Source organism: Brienomyrus brachyistius, chromosome 1 (assembly GCF_023856365.1).
Source record: "Brienomyrus brachyistius isolate T26 chromosome 1, BBRACH_0.4, whole genome shotgun sequence".
Classification (NCBI taxonomy): domain Eukaryota; kingdom Metazoa; phylum Chordata; class Actinopteri; order Osteoglossiformes; family Mormyridae; genus Brienomyrus; species Brienomyrus brachyistius.
The window spans coordinates 46,482,991-46,501,296 of NC_064533.1; the positions used below are offsets into that span (position 1 = coordinate 46,482,991).

At 43.9% G+C, this 18,306-nt stretch overlaps 1 protein-coding gene across 5 annotated transcripts in view; it reads right to left on the reverse strand.

The window, feature by feature from the left end:
• Positions 1–8: 8 nt before the first annotated feature.
• Positions 9–18,306, reverse strand: part of LOC125738520 (TSC22 domain family protein 1-like) — a 42,735-nt gene continuing 24,437 nt past the window's right edge. For 2 of the 5 annotated variants that reach the window (XM_049007555.1, XM_049007566.1), the window contains 2 exons: positions 2,451–2,502; positions 9–1,461 (listed from right to left, as the gene is read on the reverse strand). In XM_049007555.1, coding sequence (XP_048863512.1) covers positions 1,192–1,461; positions 2,451–2,502 — 322 coding nt within the window. In that variant the 3' untranslated portion in view covers positions 9–1,191. The other 3 variants (XM_049007587.1, XM_049007577.1, XM_049007598.1) reach the window with 3 other exon arrangements.

Consider the following 18,306-nt stretch of genomic DNA (forward strand, 5'->3'; position numbering starts at 1 on the left):
AAAACTAGTTTTGGTTTTTTTTCTTTTATTTTGAAGTTGAGTGCAACTGTCAAGTGCAATTGAATTATGGTTACTTTTTCTGCCTTGAGGAACATGCACAAAACATAGGCATACAGCTTTCACATATATGCAAAACCCATGTCAGGTCTGATTTATGCTAAGAGTGGATTAATTGTGAAAAATGTGGAGTGCTTCACTGTCAAAAGTAAAAGCATATGTTTGTAATTTCTCAAATGAACAATGGTTTACAGTAGTATTTGAAAGCAACCAAGAAATTACAGTTCGCTGTCAAATGTCCTAAATTGCTGGAAATAGCTAGATACCTGATTTACAGCATTAGAGATCATCCAAACTTGCTCAGGTAAGCCCATTTACATTGTAACTTCATTTTGTACAACCTAAATATTTACTTGTCTTTCATTCTGATTATTACTATTTTACAGAGCACTTACACTAAATACATAAATATACATAAACCTAACAACCTGCACAGAAATTCACCCAAATCCTTTAGCCTCGGATTCAAGAACCTGATTTCATGGCTTAGGTAAGAAGCAGCATCGTACTAAGAAAGGTGTGAATTTGAAATTTAAGTCAGATACAGAAAATTAATTTCTTCGCGCAGGTTGATCCACTTGGTCTACACATAAAGATTATAATAAATGCAAACATTGATCCCACAAATATCCTGTCTTCCTAATATCAAATAGGAGGATTAATCTTTTGTCGATAGTCATCGAAAATGCTTCACATTTGTCTGCAAGAAGGTGCTTGCTCAGATTTCGCTCACAGCCTGGAAAAGACGTATATATTTACACTAGAAAATTAAGTGAAGCATGGCAACACTCGTACGATTCCAGAGCCACCACTGAAATGGACATCAACTGAAATCCTAAGATGCAGGCACAATGATTCCGTAAGCTGATTCCACGTAAAATTACACATGACGAGCTCAGCAGTCCAGTGAGTTTGGTAATGTCCATCACCTGCCAGCAATCCCTTTATTGAAGACGATTGTCTAAAGTGTGTAAAGCGTCTCACGAGATATTAACACTTGCGACGTTAAATATGTGCAAATATCGGAAATGGATCCTCCCATGATTGCAGCATGTTCGTCCGTTCTCTCGTTCTGGGCCAGTGCATTTACAGTCTCCGCGCCCATCTCCCTGAGGAGGGGGGGGGGGCACTGTGCTACGCCGACCCTCCGGAGCTCTGTGAGGCTGGCTGTGCCGACGGCGCGGCCTGCTGTGTGGCTGCCCCAGGCTGCTGCGCGGAGGGCGGGGACGAACTGCTCTGCACCTGCGCCTGGAACTGTGCGAGCTGCTCGGGACTGGCCAGGTTCTTCAGCAGGTTGTTCTCCTGCTCCAGCTGCGAGTTCCTTTCGATCAGTTCTTTTATCTGCTCCTTTAAAACCTCCACTTCCTCCCGAACGGCATACATCAAATGACTCTTCACTAGGTCCTGGAAAGAGAGATAGCAAGCACAATTCAGCATTGGTCTTCAAGAATTTTATTTCAAATATTAATACAAAATATTATAGAAATACGTATGAATAACTATTATATTTTAATATTATTATTATTACAGATTTAATTTATTGGATAGGTATGAGGTTGTATTTTCTAGATTTTCCCCATCTTTACTCGAAAACAGAGAAAGAAAAAACAAAACAGGAAAAAAATATGACGAATAATTAACAACGGTGCAGGGCACTGCGTAAAGACGGATAGAAAACAGGGCAATTCTCCGCAGAGATGGACCCCTCCTCATTACGCCAATACAACGCGTCACCAAAAGAACAAAATGGCCGGCCTCCAGAGAGGGCAGCCAATCAGGAGGCGAGTTATTTATAACCGCATGTCAAAGATTCGGAGTTTGCCTAGCAACAGTCGGCAAGAGGCAGAATCGCGTGAGTTTCTTCAGGCGCAGATCCAACAACAAAAGGACTGCCAAGGAAACAGAAACCGTAGGTCTAAACCAGCACATTTCTTTCAGAAAGTATAACCCAAACTTGAATTCAGTTAAAAAAAACATGTAGCCGAAATTAATTTACGTCGAATTGCTATCCTGTAAATAATCCAGAACATACATTGCCGTCATTGGCTAAATAGCTTTGGTCATCTAGAATATGAGCGTAGCTATGAACTAGCTGAAACTGTCACTCCGGCGGTCCGCCTCTTAAAAATACGCTTGGATAAACAGCCAAATTAAGATATGAGAGAAAAGCGAATACCTGCCTATATAAACCCACGATCAAGTCCAAAATATAATAAAAAAAAACATCGTTAACCATTTTATATGTTAATGAAAATCAAAAAATCAAAACGTAAAATCGAATAAATGTTACTTAGGTAGGGGAGGGGGCATATGCAGATAAAACAAGCATCTTCATATAAATGCAGTGATTAGCAAAATACATCATTGAATATATATTTACTAATAACACTTACCATTGCTTGCTCTATTTTGTTGTCGATGGCCACCACACTAGCGCCGGAGGAGCTAAAAATAAAACACAAATGCATTAATGGACAGCATAGATATATCAAACAGAAATAAGCAAGTGCCGTGAAGTGGGATAAGATTAAAAACGATGGGAGCATTACACGAGACGTACAGTCAATGCGGTGGTTTTTACAAAGCACAGAAGGCGGACCTAGTGATGTTAACGAGTCTACTGCCGCCTGAACGTTTCATATCACAGGTCAGACAACTTTAGAATCCATTTATAAAATCAGATATGAGATACATTTTTAAAAAAGGTAAACCAAGGTTTCCCCAACTTTCAGTGCAATTTCAAAGCTACTTCAAATCCTGCTTGTTGTTTTTACAGCATTGTTACCTCCAAGCATCCCGGCAAAACGGTACATTTTCCTCTTTACAAATCGCAAGCGAAAGGTACGTTTCGACGGACTGCTACATAACGCCTAATTCCACAAAGGTGACATTACAGTATTCATCATCGCTGCACCCTTCGCACGCAAGATTTGCGGCTATTCACACTTTGCATATTTAAATGTAAATTTGACGTTACCTATTATCAAGACTGAGAGGCGAACTCTCTGTGCCCAGCAACGATGACAGGAATGATATCGAAAAATTTCTTAGCTGGCAAACACCAAGATCCATCGCCACTGGATAACATGGAGTATTCATGCTATTACGTCCATATAACGGGCTAGCAAACAAAACGTCTTCTGAACTCTAATCAAAATCACATTCTCTTTTCGTCGGATCTGGAGAGGCTTTGAGGGGTGAAATCGGTCTCCAGACAGAAGAAAAACAAGCATCCAAGGGGAACCCGCACAACTACCGACGCAGCACAAAGAATATCCAAGGTCAGCTCATCTCCACCGTGCTGAAAATCTGCAGCCTCTGCCATATTTGCATAATATATCCAAGGGAAAAAAAACTCGCAACACTCTGCGGTTTCCCATTGGCGGAGAGAGTAGGTAATTATATTAATTTATTCAGGAACGCCCCCACCTGGAGCTCAGCCGACATACTTAGCATAATACATTCAAAGTGCATACCGGGAAAAACCGGCTGGAGTAAGGAGGAATGACCTATTAATCTGTACGACGCGTTAACCACTTTTGCTTATTTACCCTTTAGACAATTCTGCATCAGATTCTAACGTCACAATTTTATATACAAAGCCTTAGAACAAAAGAATTTAGTAGAAATAATAACTATAGTTATATAGTTCGTCAACCCGACGTCAGAAAGACATCCATGATATTCATGCAGGTGCATTGACGGTTGCTGTACACTTCACGCAAAATGCTGCCACCTGCCGACAAAAAGGAGAAAACTGTTTCGACCTTTATTGTGGAGGGGGAAAAGCGTTTCTCGGAAATGAAGCCACCAGAGAACAGTAACAAACAAACCTCTGGCTCCCTTTAAAATTAAGTGCATTACCCCAAGGGACATAAACCCGCAGTTTCACCTTCCTCAGCCCAGCTACACTGCAGTTTAAATGGTAAGGAATTAATTTCTGTTTAAACCAACTGCAAAATTTTCTATTATACTTAATCCACAATAATTTTAAATTTTATGAATTCTATAGTTAACATCACATTACTTTGAAAAGCCCTTTCATTATTTTCCCACAAAAAAATTCAAGAGATGCATTTCTTGCCATGTTGTCTGTAGTCTAACATAATTTCTCCAGACCAAATCCTGCTGCTGAGCTACAGAATTTATTGAAATAAAGACAATCAATTGCAACCCAGCTTCTGAGAAACTTATCACAATAAAATCCTGCATGAATGTGTGACCCAGGTGCAGCCTGCCTGTCCTAAACCACACCCAAAACATCTCGGCCTACTGTTCCTCATTCCAGAGCACTCAAGAACTCTCATATTACTGTTGCATTATTGAAATCCTAAAGATGGGAATAACTTACAGAGTGTCGGGCTGGAGTTAAGCTGTCCTGCACCAGTCCAAACCTCCCACCCCCTCTCTTAAACTTGAACCAGCGTTCCATAGTCCAGAGTTAGTGTGTAACTGTACGGTAATCTTTAAATATACACATTACTTCTCACTGCTGAGAGGTCAACCTCAGAACTGTCATCACAGTTATTGCAAAGACTGTCACTACTACAAGTCACAAACTGCTTCAGGTAACAAGTGACAAGGCTGAGATAACATGCTTTGTTGTTAAAGACAGAATCGAACACCAACATTAAGCAGGGCCACCACCACCACGGAAAAGATACTTATTTTCTCATGGTTAATTAGTTGAAAAAATAAGGAACAGAAAGCATAATCCTCCACGACTATCAAATATATATGAAAAAGAACACCCTTCTGCAATGAGACAGTCTCGTGGGTACTGAAGTGTTGAAGCCCTTTCTAAATAAGCATGAATGTACTGGGAAAAGAATGAAATCCAATGCTTCACTGCACAGGCACTCTCTGCACAGAGCAAATAGCTTCCTTCAATGCAAATGTATGCCAGACAATCGAAAAAACAGAACACGCTAACCAGAAAATACACAGTACACTCATGTGAATGGGTTAGTATAATTGTATTACACAAAGAGCATAATGAAACTGGGAGTTTTTGTGCAAACCCAGCAACTGCAATATGAGAAGCAGGAAGTGATGTGGAATGCCTTTGTTTTATATGCATATTTAATAAGCAGGAGGATCAGCCCACAAAAAGCCCAATCCAACTCCCACCATGGCAAACGGCTTACATGACCTTTCAGTTAATGTGGCTAAAACAAATCCAATAAGAACGATTGCTGCCACACTGTAGTCTTGAGTCAGATCGTCTTTATTTTGACAGAGTAGTCTGTATTATTAACTTCGACGTTTACGCCCAGGAATTCCCAGGTGTAATCCGCGTGTCGCTATTGGCTGGGGATGGGTCAGGTGGAGGAGGCTCATTCACCCCAACAGGCAACCTGCTAAGCTTAAAGGATAAGCGCTAATGCTTTTTCCACTCCTTAATGATGGAAGACCAGCTAACAAGTATAAGACCTAATGCTAAACAAAGCAGAAACAATCGACAGGGTCATTACATGTTCCAAATCCTTCTGTCATTAAAACTTGTGTAGGGGGTGGGGCAAATCAGGTTGACTAGACACCCCCCCCCCATCCTCATGCAACTTCAGATTCAATACGCCAGAACCTGGTCCCTCTCTAACAAATATAGATCTTTTAAAAGAAGTGATGCAACTGGCTCTCTATCACATGACGTTATACCATGTCACAAACAAGACTGACAAGTGAATAAAATGCCAAATCAGGCAAAGCTGCACAGCAAACATAGATGACTTAAACTGCTTCAGTTTTCCAGGTTTTTAAAAACAAGCCAAAAATCTCACTACGTTTGCTGAGTGGAGTCAGCTCATCTATATTCTTAGACAGCCCTAAGGTTTAAGCAGTAACAGAGTCCAAATAAATCTCCTGTATCTGGGAGGTACTTAAGGCTTATGTCTCATTGCCCCAGGTACATGAAGCATAAACAGGTTTGGATCCCAAGAGGCTCAGCTGTAACGAGTAAACATGAACAGAAATGTAAAAAAAAAAATCACCTTGTTTCTCCCATACGCAACAGCTACAAATAGACAAGCTTCCCAACAAAATAAATAAGTTACACAAGACATGTAATGGACAATCAGGATAAAGGGGACCTGGTTATATAGCTACTGGATTCTAAATTAAGAAATCAATCTGAACTCAACTTATGTGGATTTAATCTTATGGTTTAAACTTGTTACAGGATAGGTGAAGAAATGCTACATTAACTGAATTTACAGTTACAAATCAATAAATTTTTGCCACTATTTCATGTACAACATAACACACAAGTCACTTTAAACTCATTTTAAAGTTACAATTCTGCAAGCCTAATTCTACTGAAAGTTTCAACAGCTCCTGCTCTACAGAATGGATGTCCATCACATCTATATGCCAACCAAAATTATTTTAACCATAAAACCGCTGGGACTTTGATTAAAAAAAAGGGATCTGAACACCAAGATGACTGCTTTTCCATAAATGAAATGTCTGTGTCTTTTTCCTCCACTGGTCCAGCCCAAGAGCATTCACACATACAAAAAAAGCATCAGCGCAAAGCACGCTAAGAAGCTAGCTCACAAAGGACAGGAACAGACCCTAGGCTAGCATGCTGCTCAAGCGTAATGCTACGCCTGCAGATTTTACCTCTTCAAATGCTGTTCCAGTTCCCAGAACAATAGCTTCACAGCCATCTCATCCGGGCCCTGCACTCGGATCACTGTTTCTCTCATTGATGTGTTAATAAGCACTCCACCTTCGATAACAATGCCAACAACCTCTCCCGCTAAATCTCCACGGACCCCCAGACCGGCCAGCCCATCACCGCAACGTCAGCGGAGATGAGGGGAAAAAAAACAAAACGGAAAGCGAAGAGCGTGAGCTCGGGTGGCTGGTGTGGAGCGTCTGGCTGTTCCTGCTGTACTCGCTGTGTCCTTCTCGTGGGCAGACTTGCGAATGATTGAACGAGAACGAGAGCAGGAGCAGGGCAAGGCGTGATGTCACGCCATGTCTGTGGCCACGTGACCGGCTGTTACATAAACCACCGGCCGGGATTAACACTGTCCCGGAGCGTGCTGCGCTTACACCTCGTCGCGTTATTAGGGACATCGCGATCTGCTACGCTGCACAACATCCAGCCCCTTCTGCCCCCCCCCCTTCCATGGCACGGCCCCGCCCCCCACATAATCTTACCCTATTATTTCCCATCAGTGCTCAGTGGTCCTGGTTATCACTGGCTTAATGAATGGGTTACGTGGGGGGGGGGGGGCATCAATGGGTCACCAGAGTAAGTTCTGGAGGTTGTCCTGTCTGATCCGCGAATAGGGGATGGGAGACAGAGGCCGGGGGTGGGGGGGTATACAGCTGTTCTCGCTGGCTCAGTGCCAAAACCACAGCTTGAGAGAAACACAGGACCTCCCCTACACGGCTGATCTCCCCCATCCCCACCCCCATAAATAGCTAAAAGATTCACATCAGGCAAATGCAAGCTACCATTTGCTACAGTTCCCATGGTTGTCACAGTGACGTATAGTAAGCAGGGCCACTGCACATAAACACAGCGGAACTCTGCGCACGCAGGGGAATAAACACAGTCGCTCCCGGGTCCAGTGCGAGGTTTTCAGGCATCAGGCTGCTTGGCGGCTGAGACCCATGGAGCTCACAGGGAGCTGATGCCATACTGGTGCGATGCTGAAGCCTCCTGGGCTTTGACCTGATCTGTGTCTGCGTGTGTCAGGTATGCCGCTGTGAGTGTGCGGATTCTGCACGCCTTAGCCAACACCTCCAACGCCGAGTGGACCCGGGCCAATATGGCGGCCACGCCTTTTATTCCGCAGATAACCAGCTTATAAATAACCAATGGCGTCAACTACATTGAGCGGGTGACTCTCCTTTTGTGCTCTGGGCCATCGCCCATTAGTACAAATACAATGGCCCCCCCCAACAACAATGGGTTTGTCCCCACTGTTAATACTGCCCACTCAGAAGTCTCCATGCAAGGAAGTATATTAATCTACAGTCCACCCTGCTCCATTCAAACCCACAAACATGTGGCACCTACAAACAAATTAATTCAGGAACAAGACAGAACGGCAGATCTCACAAACACGCCATTACCCCTTGTGCAATTGCTTCCGCAAATGGCCTTCTCACCGAGCGAAACATCTGCAGCTCCCCAGTTCCTAGTTCCTGAAACTCATTCTGCCTTCAGATGATGCAGAAATAGAATACTGTAAAGCTTAATTTAACTTAAAATTAACTTTGCTTAATTTGCCCAAATAATGCACACTTTCACAGGAAGATTAAGAGTCTTTCTGAGAGGAACAGCGTTTAGACCCCCACCAGGCAGCCACACAGTGAATCATCTCCTGTATCTGAGGAGGAAAGAAAGGAGCCATTTCACAGGCCGCGGGCGGCCAACTCCCTGTGGAACGCATCCATACTACAGCTTATGTAACGGCATGGCATGGTAACAGGAGCACGAATGCCAGAGAAGAGAGGAGAGGAGCAAAGAGTATGCAGTGGGGCGAGACCGGCGCGAAACCGTGACAGGCGATGGGGGAGGGGCAGCAGAAGTGGAGATGGGGCGTCTACCTCTCAGACACCGCTGCCAAATCTACCCCGAAGCAGGTTTGTCTCTTCCCTTTGTCCACAGCCACTGAGCCCGTTATACGAAGCGACAGACGAATCGGAGTTATGATGCAAGAGGCAGGCAAATCCCAGCCTCGCTTTCGGCCATATTAAACACGGCAGCTGCAGGGCTTAGAATACACGCTGGGGCCCGGCTCCAGCTGCCCAAAGCGCTCCCTTTACACCAGCGTCTCTTACCTGGTGGGTCACGACCCTAAAGTGGGATTATTTTCAGTGGGTTGCAGAGTGTGCGAGTACCTTTTTTGTTTCGATTTTTTCCCCCACAAGATTTTCACAATCACCCCCTCCCACGGTTGACAATTTCTAACATTATCACCCTAACCGTGATTGATAACTATTTCGGGTCATGACTTAATGACCAAGGAAATATGTGGATCCTGGCGCTGAAGCAGTTGAGACCCACTGCTTTACATCACAGCTGAAGCCAAAAAGGATTCAGTACTAGCGAAGAGGACCTTCTGTGCTTCATTGGGTCATTCAGGTGCCTCAACAAAAGCCTGAGATGATGAGTGGAAAAACAACTGATTTTTCCCAGCAGATTTATATTCAGTCATGAATCATCCCTAAAACAACAGAGTCAACAACAGGTGTGTTTAATTCTCCAGACAATACTCATTTAGAGCTTAAGATGCCAGCTCTGCTAATTAAAGCCATGTCTGTCTTAGGGACACTGCCTTCATTTGGAGTTCTGTGCCTAAACCCTCTGAAGAGTTGAGAATAAAGAGATTTACTCATTTACCTAAACCAGTGACGATCTAACTTACCATCCATCCGGTCAAACACAGGAAAAACCCATAGTACAGTATAGGCATGACCCTGGATCATGTAATGTATTGGTCACCCAAATATGGTTGACGCGACGTCACGAGTGTCACTTCTCAGACACAAACATATGAATCGTAAACACTGGCGTTCATGCTTATGCACGCACACATGCACGAACTTACTTTACTGCCTCTTCGACTGCATCTTATGGAGTTCTCCCCACAAAGGTTCTCAATTAGCTCCTAACAATGACAACCAAACATCTATACAAATACAATACAAATCGCAGCTAATGAATCTCTGGATGATCAGATGATGCCTGCTTCTAGAAAACACGCCCGAACAGGACACCACCCAACAAAAAGCAATTTGTTAAACAGTTAAGGGGAAAAAACACAAGGGAGACCTTTTCAAGGTAAAGTCTCAAGGACAATCGGCATTGACAGGCAACGTGGCAACGGTTGCTATGTAACCAGTCTGGAAGCCAAACACAGGAAGCAGTGTCACCCATGTGTTAAAAGAAGGCCTGTGTGGAAATACTGTACTTGCTATGATTCCTACTCCACTTGGCAATTAACAGCACATCTGTTGAATGGACATGTTTCAGGCTGCGGGAGAGAAATCTGAGAACCAGTTAATTTTTGCTAATGCTAATGTATTGTAATATCATACAGGCCAGTTGTCTCACTGAAGAAAATGTCTACAAATGGAAACATTTCTATTAAAAATGAGAGTCAAGTGACTGAAGCTATTAAAGTTAATCAGGTATAACAAGAGGGCTCCGTCTGGGAGCTGAACTCCGCTTAATCATTATGCTCCCTGCTTAGTAATGAAGATTTTGTTCCATGACAACAAAATCAGGATATTCAAGTGAACTGCTAGTTTGTAGCATTTTTACAGTGTATAAAGGAAACTAGAGGACCACATGCACTGATCAGGGGGTGCCGGATTACACGCTGTCAGTACAAAATCGAAGTGCACAACGTTGACTATAAAGTCATGCTTGCTTCTGTGACAGCACAGGAAGGATAATTTTTTGGAAAAAATTTGGAAAACACTCCTCATTTGCCCTCATTCTAACCTAGGCTTTTTACCCCTGTGATCCGTGTGGGAGCTCACTCACCAGAGGCCTAAGTGAAGAATATAGTGAGTCACCATACTGCCCCCACGCAATACTCCTCCATACACACTCTAAATATGACTGTCAACAGGACAGAATGAACCCACCCATGAGAAATGCCCAACCTCCCAAACACCAGGACCTACAGACAAAGGCTGCATTTATCAGAACACCATGTTCATCCCCTCTTCCCTCTGACAGGGTGGGTAACATTGCCTGCCAGACTGGGTGGAGGGCGGGGGTCTGAATCCTGCTCTATGGTCTCCTCCCAGTGCCAGTGAGGTAGCTTTTCTGCAGCTGTGGTGATTTCCTGCTTGTCTGCGTGCGCCTCGTTACATAACAAACATGCCATATGGTGACGAGACCAGTGATTTCTCTAATCCACCCCGAGGCAGATGTCGGAAGGGTAGGAGGCTCACCTTGAAGGCTAGTCCACTGTTTGGGTGAGTCTTTATTTCGCAGTGCGGGGGGGGCGGGGGGGGGGGGGGCACTGGGAGAGCGGCTTCCCATCCCAGTGACCTGCAGGAGTTCCTACAGCACCCTCCTATTGTCCGACAAGCTCCTTTTCAACAGTGCCGCTCGACGGGCTCACTTAGCGACATCCCCGGACTGATCTGCGCCATGCAGATGGCCGGCAGATCCAGCTGAGCGCATCTGTGCGAAACAGCCATCGGCCGTTCATTAGAAAGCAGAAGGGCGCTTGGAACATCCTGGGAAGCAGCTCGGGGATGTAGTCATTAAGTAATATTGAGATAAACTGTAATCATGGGCTTCTTATGAAGGCGTGTAAATGTCATTCTCTCACACAGCCCGCTTCCTGTTTTCCTTCACTCGTATTTCCCGTTTAGGATTAGGCACCTGCACAATAGGCTGGAAATAATATATTTCTATCATAAACCTCCCACCCCATCAACAGGACTGCGATTACCCCCCATGTAGATAATAGCAGTTTCTAAAGCTAAAACCGCTATTCTTTACAAGAAGTAGACAAACAAGTCTCATACCAGTCTTATTTGCCATTAAATTCATAACTGACTTGTCAGAAACATCAACACTGAACTTTAAATGAACTACATCCGCCTTTAAAAAGCAAGGTAGCCGCAGGAACTATGCACTGCAGTTTCGAGCAGCTGCAATTAAAGTAAATCCATGGTAAACCTGGTTAACTTCTAGCACAGCACACCTAAAACAAAACACCGCACTTCTAAGATAAATCATTCAGCAGTATTACATTAGTGCTTTTAGGCATCTTTACCTTCTTAAAGATAAACATCCCAATTGGACCCCCCCCTGCACCCGCCCGTGGGTCAAAGGGGAGTTTCACCCCAGGCGATAATTACTTGCAGTGTTTATTTCCAACGAAAACACTTATTTTTGTAGCAGACTAATTTTCAAAACCACACCTACAAAGCAATTTATTTTTATTTATTGGAAGGGACCTAAAAAAATAAATAAAAGGATACAAGCAAAATGAATGCCAACAATACAGACACTGTGACCTCTGCATAAAGATACTGCCCCATGGAAAACAGTGTATGGAAGGTAGATCATCTCCTTCATGCGTATTTGTCACAGCACAACGTAAAGCTAATAACAAGGGCACATTACCTAAGGTACGTCATGCTGGCGTTCAAGCTCATGTTGTATTTTGGTGGTTACTTAGAAATGTCGTGTGGTTTATGTTGTTGAGTCTGCTGATGTCAACATGCTTTCCTGGCCTAATTTACGAAGTGCTGAGGTTAGAAAACAGAAGCACGCGATTGGCGCAGCTCCTTCACGTGCGAATCAGCGATTAACTGGCCCTGGCACGCGGCCAGATTACATGGCGCTTGAGATACAACTCAGACTGCTCAGTGGCGGGAGTAGCCTGCACATCCGGCCTGTGGATAAGGTCCTGCCTCCTATCAGGGCTTTCTCCAACAAATCGATCCTAAATTAGCATAACACAGCTGTGCAAAATGACTGACTCACCAGTCATATCAGGTTGTCTAATCCATCAAGAGGTCGAGCCAATATGCTTGTGCTATATCTGTGATCACGTTACCCAACATCATTGTTTTTTTTCAATGGCCATTAACAGTCCCCTCGAACTAGCTTCAGAAACAGCCAGCTATATTATCTTCATAAGCTGTTGGTATGGCTGTCGTGCCTTGAATCCCAGTGCCACTTGTTAAAATGAACGCGGGCTCTCTGTGGGAACGGGTCAGTCCCAGCAGAGGAGAAACACGCTCAGAATTCTGGGAACAAACAACTGCGGCCCGCTCCTTCTCTGTCTGTCTGATAATCTAAGGGGAGGCAAGGAGAGACGCGCTACATCACATTTCCGAACAGCCAGCCTTCTAGGACAGGGGATCGTACATGAATCCATCACTCACCTTCTTCCACGCTGTGCTACAAAATAAAATAAACAAACCATTTACGTGAACAAGATAAAAGGGTTGGAAAAGTTGCAAAACATTACTATGCCATGGTGTATCACCAGGGGATGAAACGGAATTCCTTTGGAAAGACATCCATCCATTTTGCTACCTATCAATTGAAATGACTGTCTATGTTTAAGAAACACAATTAGAAGACCCTGAGTTAGACACCATGCAGGATGCTGGAACACAGCCTTTTCAACCATCAAAATGACTAATATGACCAATCACTGCCCCAGCTCTGCATCCAGCTCCCACAATCCAAAGGCATATATATGCTTCAGGTGAATTGGCATTCCTAAACTATCCTTAGTATCTAAATGGCTTTAGCTTCTCCTTGTGAATGAATCCTACAACCCCAAAGGGAAAAATGGTCATTGAACACTGACAAAACCAGGCTACTTCTAAACCTTCACCCAACCCATCGATTATTCGACTTAATTCAAAGTTGGAAGCATCTGCTTTTTGCCATTTAAGAACAGGAATGGAAGTTTGTATTTTCAGTACTAGCCTCTATAGTATATGCATCCCCAAAGCACAGTCACAATGGCAGTAAGGTGTTGGAGCACTACCCTCTCTTCAACAGCCCTGATAAAAGAGTCCATCCATCTCAATCAGAATATCAGACTGGCTGCTCGATTCCAGGACCAGCAACACCTGAGATTAAGTGAAGATTACATCAAACACAAAGCTGTGACATTCAAGTCTTCCGAACAATCTCACTTCAATTCAAAGGACATGTCAGAACTGCACATCTCATAAAGATGAGCTACTAGCCTTCTCGGCTGGATCCATCAAAACAGAAGTTAGACGCAAAACAAGTTAATTCCCTTTACAGAATACAGAATTGAAACTCTAGAGAAGATACTAAGCGCCATGATCAAAGGTCCCCAAAGCATTTCAAGTTCTCATTATTAATATCAAAATGAAAAAGCAAAAAAAGCATAGAAACAAACAATACTCCCGCATCTTTGATGGCATTAAAGTTTTTTTATCTTTTTTTTGATGAGTCTTTATTGTCTATTGTACGTTTTCATGTTCTACACAGCATACTTTGTGACAAGTCACAGGTCAAAGTTATGCGATTAATGTGCTGTAACCGTGAACTCAAACAGAAAAGAAAAAAAAAATACAAATCCTGAAGCTATGGAGTAAGTGGGGAAAAAACCATTGTGCTCAAGCTGAAACCAATTTCTGTAATGTTTAATGTGGTTTTTAAGTGAATTTAAACCTCACTATCAATATTTAACATACAATACAGATTTCTCTGTTGACTGCTCAGCCATTTAATTAAAAATGGAAACCGACGTGAAATCAACAGTCCTGTTGATTCAAGCACTACTTGAAGACTGAAAAGGCCACACACACACACAAATAAATATATATATGATACTTAATACTTCAGCATAGGTGGGTGGGAAAAGTCTTTGTTGCCAGTGAACTGCAGAGGAGCCAGTTACACCATCAAGATAGAAGCATCCAAAAAGTTTTATTGACTCTGAAACTATACCTTGATCTGAGCCTGAGAAGTAGCTCCAAGCTGACAAGGGAGCTGGCATATCAAGAAAGAGCAAAGGACTATGGGATAGTGCCATATTTAAACTGGCCAGGAAACCATAACACACCAGTAGATTCCGGTAGATTTAGCAAAGCGCAGGGCAAGAACAGCAGATCAAGATGCTAGCACAGCATGGGCCGCTAGGTGAAAGCTTATCCAGATCTGTGCTAAGCACATCAGGCCAGCACACATTAGGGCCTGGGAGCCATTTGGATCCAGCCCAGCATCTCTCTCTGTCTTGGTGGATGTGCCCCCACTCTACAAAGACCTCATTATGCACCCCCCTTTGTTCCCATCTTTCCAGCCTTTGCAGGTACAGTTGCAGCCAGACATGCAAGGGGGAAACGTGACACCCAGAGTGTCATAAAAAAGCGACGGTCTGCACTGAGGACATGCTGGGAAGGAATTGAGAAGATGTCCTCCACAGACAAGGGGTGTTCACATCACACATTTACGACTTGAGTGAAGGTAACCAGAGCGTGAGACCTCGTCAGAGGCACGCTTCGGATACGCCTTTGTGTTCAGAGAAGAGGCGGATGGCGAAGGCTTGAAGAACCATGACACACTCCACATGACTTCTGTCAGCAGACGGACAGCCTGAGCAGAATAATTTGGAAGACCAGTCATAACCTGTCAAGAGCATTCCATGCTGAGAAACGCCCTTTCCAAACGCAGTTTTACATAGCTCAGCACGCTCAGTAGCGTTGTGCTGACAGCCGCGTGGGCAGGAGGTGCTGACAGTATCTGACCTCAGCACAGGGAGGACAACAGTGTGTAATTAAGCAGGACAAACGAGGAAAAAAAAACAATGCTTATAACAGGATTAGGTGCCGCACAAAAAGCTTGAAGTTCTATAACCCGTGGCTGGAAAAAATCCGACTGACCGTTCAACCTTCTCAAGCTGGATATAGCAGAAGTAAGGCTTGAAAACATGAACAGATGCGCAACAGGACATAAAATGCTTTTTCGGATAAAACCCATTGGAATCCATATTAACGCCCCATATAACAGTACTCGGTCCTTTGTTTTGGGCCATCAGATCCCTGTAAAAACAGAGCGAAAGTTTGGTTCACATTGCCAGCAGCAAATCAGGGTCATTCCCGGTGAGTGTTGGACTTTGCCAGGGCTGCCCTTTGTTACAGATTCTCTTCACATAACATTTATGGACAGAACTTCTAGGTGTAGCTAAGGGGCAGAGGCGGCCCGGTGTGGGGGGCTCAGGATTTGCGGTTCGCAGATGTCCTGATGCCCTGGTGGTTTCATCAAGCTGACTTGCAGTATGCACTGGGGCGATTTGCAGCTGCGTGTGAGATGATAGGGATGGGGGTCAATACCTCCAAGTCTGAGGCCATGGTTCTCAACCAGAAAAGAGTGGATTGCTCACTCCTAGTGGGGATGAGTTACTGCCTGAAGTGGAGGAGTTAAATTATGAATTTCCTTCACAGGGTATCCGGGCTCGTCCTTAGAGATAGGGTGAGGAACTTGCACATTCGGGAGGGACTCAAAGTAGAGCTGCTCCTCCTCTGCATCGATAGGATTCAGCTGAGGTAGTTCAGGGATCTATATAGAATGCCCCCTGGACGGCTCCCTGGGGAGGTGTTTCGGGCATGCCCATTTGGGAGGAGACCCTGGGGCAGACTCAGGACTCTAGCCTGGGAACACCTTGGTATTCCCCAGGTGGAGGTGGCTGGTGAGACAGAGGTCTGGGCATCCTGGCTTAGATTGCTGCCATCACAGAAGACATTAGGAATGGATGGATGGATGGTAATATATTTACAAACAAGAGAGAAGGGGAGCTGATCAAATTAGCACTTTTTTGCAAAATATTAAGCAAGGAAAAAAAATCACCTTCCGAAACAAAAGCACTCAATGGCCTTTGTCTAAAGGAGACCGAGAGAGCTTTGTGTTAAACATAGTCCCACACAGCATTCTGGGTGTTTAGTGTATCCATGATAGAGAGGATGTTTATGGTCCTAAACCGTTTATAACATTAAAGGGAAAGGTGTTGAATAACAAAATGTATGTTTTGAAGTTCGCTCCAGCACACGTTCTTGGATTTTCAAGTAATCCAGCCCCAGCCCTAGATACAACCTCACATTGGCTCCATCTTGTCTGATGCAACATTTTGCAAAAAAATAAAAATTAGGCAGCGGCACAGCTAGGGCACAGAATGCATCGTATCCTGCTGCTTCAGCAGGCATCGCACCTGCTCACTCTGCTCGCATTTTTTTGGTGGTTCTTCAGGACAAAATGTGAACAACTCACAAGGTCACTAAGTCGAGAACATCTGAGATAATGAAACGGTTTCATGGCATCCCAAGTTTCCCTGTCTGTGTCCACCACTGGGGTGCATAACCTACCTGGAGGTGAACTGCAAATAGTCCAATAGCCTGCATTTTGTAATAGTGAAGCCCTGGACTGATATAACAGATTATGGATGATGATATGGATGTAATCATGCGACATGCTTTTCTGTCACCATTTTAGTTTCATGTGTAATGTTTCACCTTTCCAGGCTACTTAGCCAATGTTTATGAGAAACCTCAGATGATATCAAAAAATTGATATGAAATGAGTTTTGCTTTTGCAACTGTTCATTTCAACTATATTCTGGATGAAAATCTCAATTTAAGTTCCTTTCACACAGCAGATCCAGTACAGCGGACAGTGTGAGGTAAGGACACGGCGGACAGTGTGAGGTAAGGACACGGCGGACAGTGTGAGGTAAGGACACGGCGGACAGTGTGAGGTAAGGACACGGCGGACAGTGTGAGGTAAGGACACGGCGGACAGTGTGAGGTAAGGACACGGTGGACAGTGTGAGGTAAGGACACGGTGGACAATGTGAGGTAAGGACACAGTGGACAGTGTGAGGTAAGAGCTGAAGCTCCTGGCTCAGGTCCTCAGAGGCACACCAAGGCAGTACCTTTGAACAAGATTAGTTAAAATCCCTCTAGTAAGGTACAGTTTTGCAAGAATTTCATAAAAATTGCAAAATGCTTTAGATAACTATCAACAAAGAAAGCATATAAACACAAGAGTTAAACTTCATGAGCAGGGCACCGTGTCTGAAAATAAGCCCGAAATACGGACGCTTTCCAGCACTAACTCCACATTCCACTACCCAGGAGATGTGATCCGACACAGGTAAACCGATACGTGACTCCACCTTCCAAGTGTAACACAGCCTGCTGGCATTGAAACGTTTAATCACACCTCCTAAATCACCTGTAAACAACTAATCTTGTTCCATCCTGCTCACCCACCCACTTTCAGAGAATCTGAAAGCTGAACCGATGCAACAGTAACCCTACCATCAGATTAAAAAGGTATTATGAGCGAGACCAATGATACTCACACATACGCCCACAAATGCTAAATGCCAAATACTGAAGCACTCTCCTCAAGGATACTGATAGCCACAACAAGAGCTAGTCATGCAACTGCAGCTGGGTGTCTTATGCCTTCCTTTGTCTGATCAAGTACTCCTGAAATACGAAGTGCACATCACACCCAGATTAACACAATGTAGATTTCCCTAGTAGTGACATGACACACTAAGAAATGCTTGATATTTAAGGAGGATGTGGCTTGATTTTTATTTTTTCAGTATATACGTCAAAGCGCAAAAAACAGAACATTAGATTTTAAAACAATAATTTTGCTTTACAGATGACAATAGTACCATAAATGCTGTACATAAAACATCTTTAATAAACAGTGCCACCTAGTGGTTGCATGAAGTGGAAACACAAAATATT